The sequence below is a fragment of the Plectropomus leopardus genome, chromosome 7, assembly GCF_008729295.1.
Source record: "Plectropomus leopardus isolate mb chromosome 7, YSFRI_Pleo_2.0, whole genome shotgun sequence".
Taxonomy (NCBI): domain Eukaryota; kingdom Metazoa; phylum Chordata; class Actinopteri; order Perciformes; family Serranidae; genus Plectropomus; species Plectropomus leopardus.
Genome location: NC_056469.1, coordinates 24,407,794 through 24,418,276, shown reverse-complemented (window position 1 = coordinate 24,418,276; position 10,483 = coordinate 24,407,794). Strand labels below are relative to the sequence as shown.

The 10,483-nt window shown below is 41.6% G+C and overlaps 1 protein-coding gene across 1 annotated transcript; it reads right to left on the bottom strand.

The window, feature by feature from the left end:
• On the bottom strand, positions 1–10,201 carry LOC121945242 (complement C1s subcomponent-like). Its single transcript, XM_042489328.1, is given in 14 exon segments — positions 1–970; positions 1,061–1,135; positions 4,908–5,042; positions 5,144–5,225; positions 5,322–5,437; positions 5,539–5,689; positions 7,399–7,557; positions 7,559–7,593; positions 7,819–7,944; positions 9,336–9,483; positions 9,486–9,518; positions 9,626–9,708; positions 9,711–9,823; positions 10,098–10,201. Coding segments are annotated over 14 exon segments (2,058 nt in total). The 5' UTR covers positions 10,112–10,201; the 3' UTR covers positions 1–182.
• Positions 10,202–10,483: the final 282 nt, after the last annotated feature.

The following is a 10,483-nucleotide window of genomic DNA, read 5'->3' as shown; positions in this document are numbered from 1 at the left end:
TGATTTGCAAATTCCTTTAATACAAAAGTGAGGCATGAATGCAATCGCATCCTAATGTTGATTACAGGAATTTAGTCTTTATTTTCTGAAACATTTTTATTTTATAGATCTGAATCAGTCCTGAAATGGATTATATTATTATGGCAAGAGGAAAAGTATTGTCTCTCTCATCTTTCCTCTGTCTAAGAGTTTTCTATTGTATCTATTGTCTCTTTAATCCAGTTAACATAATTTGCCACCTTGGTATAATAACCCTTGTACTGCCTCTCTCGACATTGGGCTCCCCAGGACACAATGCCGGTCAGATAATAACGCTCTGTGCCATCAGCTGACATACGTGTAAAAAATGGACCTCCACTGTCTCTCCTGCAGCTGTCCTTTCCATCAGCACCAGCACAGAACATGTTAGTAGTGAAAAGCATGCGTTTGTTAGTTGGTGTTGGAGGTGTATTCTCACACTCTGTCAGGGATTTGACATGAATTTGAGCATACTTTAATAGAGCAGACTTGGAAGCGGCTCCTGTTGCCCCCCATCCTGACACTGTGCCTTGTTCATTTTCCAAAAAGCCACTGTTCGCCTCTGGCAGACAAATGGGAAGGAGGTTTGGGCCTAAATTCACCCTAGAAGCTAATCTGATAAGAGCAATATCGTTGTCGAAATTAATGCCTTCCTCATTGCCCTTGATGTAGCCGGGATGAGTTATGATCCTCTCACTGTTCATGATAACTACACTGCGCGACCTCTCTGCTGTTCTTCCATCTACCAGTCCACCATACAGGCGCAAAGAGACGTCATTTAACCCCTCCACCACATGAGCTGCTGTGACAGCCCATCGGTCATTAATCAGTGATGCTCCTCCTCTGCTCGGCTCTCTGATCAAAAGCTGCCAAGGTATCTCTCCTAAATTTGCATCGCTACCTCCCAAAATTCTGCCTGTACTGGAAAAGTGTTTTTCAGGCTCCCCGCACACTGAAATACACAAAAAACATTCATGAATAGATGAATTTGTCCACAAGTGGCTAATATGAGAAAATTTAAGGAATACACTAAAAGTCGTACCTTCAGTGCATTTCGGCATCTCTGTCAGGCCGCCAACTGACATCCACTCACCGCTGGCGCTGCAGGTGTACGTGTCTGAAAGATGGAAGCAAGCACACTGATGAAACAACTACCAACAACTGTTAATGCATTAACAGCCAAGAGTATTTTTTAATGGTTAGGCATGTTGATCTTTATGTTAATTTATCTACTCTACTTATTTAGTCACACACACCCTTCAGCATTTAACAGGAAGGAAATCCACGCGCTCAAAATACATGAAAAACGAGGAGGAATTATATTTAAGAGACTTACTTGTAGTAGCTAAATTATTTAAAACATGTTTCGACCACTACCGTTCTCTGTCAGAGCTTTAAAACCCTTCAGGTTTACTATTTTTTATTCGCTCCACTGGACGAGGAGGCAGTGCTGGCGTGCTCATTCCTGACAACTGGTCTTTTTCCACACTGCGCCCGTTGAGCAGCAACACAACATTTGAATATCATGCTCTAAATGTCACTGCTCCCATCAAAGCATATATTCTGGTTGTGTACCGCCCACCAGGGGGTAGTCTGGATGGCTTTGTCTCTGAAACGGACATGTTACTCTGTGACATCCCTGATGATGGCACACCACTGACTGTCATGGGAGACATGAACATTCACATTGACAGTACTCTGGCAAACAACTTTCTGGCACTCCTCTCCTCCTTTGCACTTGTACTAGCTCCTTCTCCCACCCACAAAGCTGGTAAAGTCCTTGACCTGGTGCTGACTTGTAACTGCTCCATAGCAAATGTGACAGTTACCCCACTATACCTGTCAGACCATTTCTTGGTAAAATTTGCAGCTGCCTTTCCACAATTGCAGACACCCACTCAGAAAATTTCCCTCCACATAAACCATAAATCCCTCACAGCAGCACAGCTGTCTGAGGTGAGCTCTGCCATGCCTGACCACTCACACTTCTCCTCACTTTCTGTTAATGAGGCTACAGAAACACTCTGTTCCTCTCTGGCATCCTCTCTGGACAAACTCTGCCCCCCTGGTGTAAGAAAAAACAACCAAGTCCATGGCTCTCTGAAGTTCTGAGAGAACAAAGAACTGGACTCAGGGCAGCAGAAAGAAAGTGGCGTAAATCCCAAGAACCAACTGATTTGTCCTCATACAAACAGAAACTTGCTTCCTTTACCTCTTCCTTGCAGTCTGCTAAGAAAGCCTTCTATCAGAACGAGATCTGTGCTGCTACTGAATCCAGAAAACTGTTTATGGTGTTTAACTCCTTGCTTTCTCCTCCAGCTGCTCAGCCTTCCACTACACTGACTCCAGACATGTTTGCCTCCTTTTTCACTGAAAAGGTGGCTGCAATCAGCAACCAGTTCTCTGAGCCTGACCGGCCCAGTCAGCTCAAATCCACTACTGCCGCTTCACTCTGCTCTTTTGCTCCTCTGACCGAGGATGAGGTCTCCAGACTTCTTCTGAGCTCAAAACCTACAACATGTCCTCTCGATCCAATACCCACCCGCATCCTGCAGACCATCCTGTCCACTATCAAACCTGCAGTTACACACATTGTCAATTCCTCCCTAAAAACTGGCACTTTTCCTGCTACTTTTAAGCAAGCCCGTGTCACCCCACTGCTCAAAAAGCCTAATCTCAACCCCGCCCAGGTTGAAAACTACAGGCCAGTCTCACTTCTACCATTTCTGTCGAAAATACTGGAGCGCGCAGTATTTAACCAGGTCTCTGAACACTTGCGGAACAACAACCTACTTGACTCCTTTCAGTCTGGCTTCAGGTGTGACCAATTCCACTGAGACTGCACTCCTGTCAGTCACTGAGTCACTGAGACTGGCTCGAGCTGCTGGTCAATCCTCTGTCCTACTGCTGCTGGACCTATCTGCTGCCTTTGACACGGTGAACCATCAAATCCTCCTCTCCACACTCTCTGAGCTTGGCATCTCAGGTTCTGTCCTATTGTGGTTCAAGTCCTACCTCACAGGCAGATCCTTCAGAGTGTCATGGCGAGGACAGGTGTCTAGGTCACATGGCCTATCGACAGGGGTTCCTCAGGGGTCGGTGCTTGGTTCCCTACTCTTCTCTCTGTACACCACCTCACTCGGTGCAGTGATCCGCTCCCATGGTTTCTCCTACCACTGTTATGCTGATGACACTCAGCTCTTCCTCTCCTTTCCACCTGATGACAGAACGGTCTCAGCTCGGATATCAGCGTGTCTGGCTGATATCTCCACATGGATGAAGGAACGCCACCTTCAGCTAAATCTGTCTAAGACCGAACTCATGGTCTTTCCAGCTTGTCCATCTGTTCAGCCTCGGATCAGTGTCCAACTAGACTCGAGCCTACTTGTGCCCACAAACTCAGCCAGAAACCTGGGTGTCATGTTTGATGACCAGCTGACCTTTAAGGTTCATGTGGCCTCAGTTTCTCGGTCTTGTCGTTATGCCCTCTACAACATCAGGAAGATCAGACCCTTCCTGACCCAACAGGCCACACAGCTTCTGGTTCAGGCTCTTGTGATCTCACGCATTGACTACTGCAACTCTCTTCTGGCAGGCCTCCCTGCATGCTCATTCAAACCTCTTCAGATGATCCAGAATGCAGCAGCACATCTGGTCTTCAACCAGCCCAAAAGAGCACATGTCACCCCGCTGCTAATTTCTCTTCACTGGCTTCCAGTGGGCAGCCAGAATCAATTTCAAAGCACTCCTCTTGGCTTACAAAACAATCACAAGAACTGCTCCAGCCTACCTGGAATCCCTGATCCAGGTCTACTCTCCTTCTCGCCCACTACGCTCTGCATGCGAAAGACGCCTGGTGCTTCCAGCCCAGCACGGCTCTAAATCTCTAGCCAGACTCTTCTCTTCTGTTGTTCCCAAATGGTGGAACAAATTTCCAAACTCTGTGCGTTCTGCTGAGTCCCTTTCTACTTTTAAGAGACAATTGAAAACTCAATTGTTCCAAGAACACCTAGGCACTTAACCTGACTCTTCTCCTCTTTGCCCTTTGGGGTAGAGTAAGTCAGATGGTCCAAAACCCAGCACCTAATGATTATCTAGCACTGACAAAGTTGTGTGATGTTGTATGTTGATTTTCATCGTAAGTAGTGATACTGAGATTGCTGAATCTCAGATGCTGAGATCGCTACTGGTTATTACTTTGGTTTCCAAAAAAAAAAAAAAAAAAAAAAGGGGGGGGGGGGGGTCACACCTGAAGCACTTTTTGCACTTACTAAGGGTTTTTTCCTTAAGTCTAAATTCTTGCTTGTGTTGTACGTCGCTTTGGATAAAAGCATCTGCTAAATGAAATTGTAGAATTGTAGAATTGTATTTTATCACACCTCTCTTAGCACCGTGAGCAGTGTCAGCATGATAAGTGGTGCGAACATGGTTAACAATGCTCCCCAAAGAGGTTTTGCAGCTCAAAATGTAGCCACTTAAGCACCGGGGCAACCTGGGAAGAGACCAGAGAATGGCTACAATGTTTACACAGCAACAACGTCCCTGTGGCAGGACAGTGTTACAAGCGGTAATCTTCAATGAGCTGCACCGCTAAGTAGCTATCAAAACCAACAGAAAGTAAAATTAAAAAAATTACTTCACTAATTATTAAAATTTTCTAGGGGAATAGCGCTTTCAAATGCAGAAGACTAAAGGAAAAGGCTTCTTGTATTTCATATCATTTGGGTTTTGTTTGTTTTTTTCTTAAAATTGAATTGGTAGGCCAGTTAAGGGTGCAAAATTTATTAAAACTGGCATCCCAAGAAACAATAAAAGATCTATAAAGAGGAAAAACTTTGCATTCGTAAAAGTTAGTTTTAAAGGGATGTGTACAAGTTTCCTTTAATTACCGTCTCCTTCCAGATTGTAGTACTTTGAGCTGCAGTTAAACTGGATCTGGTCTTTATACTGAGTGTGTGGGTCAGCTGAGCCCACCAACTGCAGGATGCCATCTTCTGGGATATCGGGAACACCACAATCCACAGCTACATGCGGAAAAAAAAAACATTGTTATAGACAGTGTGGAAAAAAACAAACAAGTAATTCAAGACAAATTTTTAGAAGAACTGGTTCCAGTCAGACTTACGTTCACAGATGTAAGTGGGAGTCCACACACCTGTACTCTGACATTTTGTCACATACTCTGACAACAGGGCGTGGGCGCCTTGCTACTTTGCAAAGAGGAGAACTTAATTAACTTAACAGTGACTTCAATACTTTAAAAGTTAATCTTTTTTAAACGCTCAGGTTCTATGTGCACTCACAGTGTCCACAACGTAGCCAAATTCACAAGTTACTGTCACTTTTTCACCCTGAGAATATTCTGGTCGCTGAGGAGTTAGAGTGGAGTGTGGGGTCACCACCGCTGGACAAACCTTATCTGCAATTATCATGTGAAAAAAGAACAGTTACAATCACTGATCAGTTTCCAACAAACTTCACATCAAATTGTCTTTTCCCATTGTGAGGAGGCTGCAGCACCTGTGGTCTTGAAGTGGAAAGAAAAGCCTTTGTTGGTGCCGTAACCATCAGAGGTGAAGCGGATGACGACATGATGTGAGTGAGTAAGAAAAGGAGAGGGGGGAGGCGTTTGGCCACAGAATGGGCCCAGAGTCCCAGAGGGAGTCTCAATCTGTGAACAAAACAACAAAGGTCACATCTTACAATGTGGTGCGCCTCCTGACTTCCTCTCTGCTCTGTTCCCTCTGGTGAAGATATATGTGCATGCCCAAAAAACACTATTCAACTCATATATAAATTATAAAATATTTGTATGCCTAAGTATATATCCCAAAGAGAAAGCCACATGTGTCAAATCAAACAAACAAAAATAATCTTGTCTGATGAGACGAAAATTGAGCTTTTTGATCATCAGACTAAACACCATGATACACTGCACATCACCATGAACATTAGCACCCTGCCGTGAAACACCTCTCTGTTTTCCAGCGAAACAATGAACTGAAAATGAAACTGAATGATCTGGTATATTATAAAATTAAAAAAAACTCTTCAGAGCAAAAGAAAAGTCAAACCGAGACTGTGTACAATCTTTTTTTTAGTACAGAAGACCAAAGCAGATTTAAAAGAAGATAAAAGATACATGGAATCCTGCTACATTTCAAGAAATTTCTATTTCTGGGGTTGAATTATGGAACGATGTAAATATAAATTTAAAAATGTGTAATTGATTTTTGGTTTTCAAAAGAATGGTTTACAACACTAGTTTTGAGGGTTAGTAAAAGTGGAACTGCACTTCTTTAACTAAACTTAACTTGACTTAAATAAGTTTTATGTCATTATCAAAATTCCAATAATGGGTTTTTTTGCATGTTTTTGTTATATGTTGCTTTCGTTGGTCTTTAATGCTCATTTATGCAAAGCAAATTCCCCTTGGGGCATTAACAGTTTTATTCATTCATGCACTCAAAGAGTGCAGTGTATAGATGTGCAAAGCTGATCGACATTGACCCACACAGACTCAACGCTGTGATTGCTGTTTGCATCTACTAAATAATGAACTAAGGAGGGGGAATAATTATGGAAAAAGTTTTGAATTTAAATTTTTGGACAAATGTTTACTGCAACATGAAATACTTTTTTTTTTTTTGTCTCGTGGAGGAGACATGAGTACAACAGAGCTGGGAAAAACCAGAAATTTGTTTCTGTTAGTGAGTTTTTGTGGCAGTTTTGTGTTTCTCAGTCTGCATAAGGGATTACAATTCCGTGATTCCCGTCGTGCCAAGAATAAAAACTTTTCTGCATTAAGTACACTGCACCCTTGTTTTCAGCCATGTCATGAAATCTTTGTTAAATAGCCTTTTTTCCTTTTTTTTTTTTTTAAATGTGCACTTCCTCATGTCATCCAGGGTGCAGTGACAGCTAACAGACAGTGGATCCTCTGTTTTAAGCATCCTGGCCAGAAACAAAATATTTGTGTTGTTGGTTCTGCTATCTTGTGACTTTAATGCAAATTGCATGCAGAAAATGAAAGAGGAAAAAACGATTTTACGGATCATTTTGAGATTTTACAAAGCAACATCAGAAAAAAAATAAATCATAACCCTTCTTTCCATGTCTTAGCATTTTTAATACTTTTAAAAGATTAATGTAAGATGTTTTAATACTAAATTAGAAATTATTTTTCTAATTAATAAATTCTATGCCATTTAAGACTTTCTAAAGATCTGCTGGAACACTGTATCAAATTATCAAAACAGGATGTGTACGAGTTGTCAAATCTCTAAAGTAACAACATGTTTGTGTGAACTTCCTCTTTGTTTCCTGCTCTGTAAAGCTTTAGAAGAACTTTGTCTTTACATATTTTATCCAAACACCTACCCTCAGTGCGTCTATGCATTGACCATCAGGGCTTTGCTCCACATCGAAGTCGTCAGAGAAGTGCAGCTCCAGTTGCAGGGTGGCCGCCACAGACAGCGTGTACTGACAATTGGCGTTCTCTGCATATGAAGCGGGCCAGGACGGAGTGGATACGTCCCCTTTGGCTCAGCCCTGACAGATCCCCAGTGCAACTCACTGTGTTGAAGGTAAGAGTACTTTTGTCATAATCATAATCATTTGCATTACAAAATCGGCCTCCTTCTCATGTTATTCTCCTCTTTCTCCTGCTTCCTCCGTGGGTTTGCCTGCTTCTGCTTCCATTATTTCCCCATTTTCACTTCACGTTTCAGTTTTGTTTCACCGTCCTTCAGTTGTCTTTGTCTAATGTGAACACTTCTTTGTGTACACTGTTTACTGTACCTGTGCAGGTGTGTTTATCCGTGTCCAGGAAGTAACCATGGCGACAGGAACAGTGGTACCCTCCAATGTAGTTGTGACAGAACTGGGTGCATCTGTTGTCAGGGTCGTCCTTACATTCGTCAAAGTCTGAGGGAGAAAATTTATTAAAGGTCAGATGTAGAAGCGCACAGCACACAAGACAGTTTAAAAGGAAGACTTGGACAACAACAATTTTTAGGTAATTTTATTGTCACATTTTAATATAATTTCTTGCAATTTGTGGAACATTTCTTGGTCATGCCCCCGCCCCCTTTTTGTAATAGCTTGTGAAAGGTGTCTAAATGCAGCACAAAAAAACTAATGTTGACTCAGGTTTTAAAAGGTTAATGGAAATTCTTTTATTCACTTTCTTGAGAAAAGCAGCAATGTCTGCGACTGGAAAATGAAGTCAACACTCAAGTGCCAAAAACTGCAGTTACTCGAGTGGCCCATTCATGGTTCCAGACACCCATCAACTCTAATAGACACCCATGTTAAAATGCCCAAATTTACAGTGGGAATAAACATGTATACAGCCTGGGGCAAAAACTGGTTTTGGTCTCTATAGCTTATTTCAACATTTATGATAACTGTAGATGGTTGAGTTTTTTCATAACTCACCATGTAAAATTGTAGCCAGAGGCCAGTAACCAGTTATCTTATCTTAACATAAAGACTGGAGACAAAAGAGAAACGGCTAGCCTGACTTTGTCCAAAGGTTAAGCTGCTAGACAGGGTTTCTATGAGACATCAGTCACTGTCAGCACCTTTGAATCGAAACTAAAAATCGTAATGCTAAGCACTCCTCAGAAGCATATGCCTCAGCATTTAATTTGGCCTCCTTTCAAAGTAACTGACTAAATGTAAACATTTTGAATTCCCCAAATGGATATCAGAAATTACTCACTGTATGCTCTTAGAAAAAAATACATTTGTTCTTAAAAACAGATGTAAATAAAGTATTTTGAGGATCTGGAAACCTTTTATTGAATACATAAACCTTGAACAGGTTCTGATTATACTAACTTCCAAGTACAATGGTTCATGTATCTCAGTATGTCAAAACATAAGAATTGTTCATCTTTTTATTCACTGATTAAACATAACTCTCATTATTATTATTATTATTATTATTATTATCATTATTATTATTATTATTATACAGCTTTGCTTTCTGATCCCTGTGCATTGTTTGTGTATTTTTAGTGGAAAAACAACAAAATATAGATATAAATTTATATATATTTTTAAAACACACACACACACACACACACACACACACACGCACACATCACAGTAATAACCATTTACAAGTCATCTCTCAGAGCTATAAACTTCAACCATTGTGGATTGTTGTCTAAAAATAGTACCTGCCTAACCGAATGATGAAAAACATATTCTCATTTTTTAAAATATCAGTGCATACAAACAGAGATCTTCTGGGAAAAGTGAGAGAATAAAATGGGCACAAACACAATGGACTTCGTTGAGACTCTCACCTTGATCGGTGTAAAAGCCTCTGAAGCCAGTGTGCCTCTTGGTGTTTGAGTAGTCAGAGTGGAACGAGAGAGAGAGGCAGCCACCCGGAGCGGAGAGGAGCGAGGGATTTACAGTAGACTCAAGCTCCTCAAATTCTCTTTTGCCACACACAGAACTGAGATCAGGTTTCCATTTGAAAAGACCTGGACAAAAAAACATGTTGTAGAGGGTACAGTGAGAGCAGAGACATCAAGCGAGTAAACGCGACTACATAAAACACAACCATTTAAAGTTCATCTTGACCTCTGACCTTCACTGCATCGTTTTCACAGTCTTGGCTGTCCTCGAGATCCAGGTGGATGAGCTTGATGGAGAGGACGTGACCTTTGGGGCACACCTGCTCCAGTTTAGACTGGCATGCGGCAAATATCCAGTGGGATAACCTGGAGATTCGACCCATCCCAGCAGCGTCGAGTAAGCCGAGCGGGCGAGCAGGAGAAGCAGGAGACTGAGGGAAGGTGTGGAAGATGAGAAAGTTTCAGGGAAGGGGTGATAAAGAAGGAAAAGGTGGAGGAAATTTAAAAAAAAAAACACAAAGACAAAATAGAAAAAGGTACTACTTCAAATTAAAGTTAAAGAAAAGTGTCAGGAGAGATGATGAAGCATACATCACAATGCTACAACTCAGTCAATTAGAGCCCCTCAGTTTAACAAGCCATCTCATGTGATCTCATGTGATTATTTTAGTTTTATAGAACTAAAATGCAAAAATCTGAACCCACCTTAATCTTAACATGGTGATCCGATCAAATCTCTTCACAAATAAACTACCTCAAAATTTCTCCTTCCCCTTTTCTTCATAATTTACTTTCTATCTTGCACTCTATCATGCTGCCCCCCTTTCTCTCGCACTCAAATTTCGCAACCGTAGGCATTTTATAAAACTATTTGTGGATTGTTTTTTCTATGTTTGCAGAAACCAAGGAGTGACCGTGGGGGAGTGCAGGAAAAGAGAAGCAGCCAAAAGCCTTTCAGATTGACTGCCACTACAAAATAAAAAAAAAAAATTTTAAAAACTGTTTTAGCTCACATGCCTGTGAGACAAAGGTTCAGGGGAAACAATGGAGAGGGACTGAAAGGAAAGGGTGTAGTGGAGAGAGGAAATGTC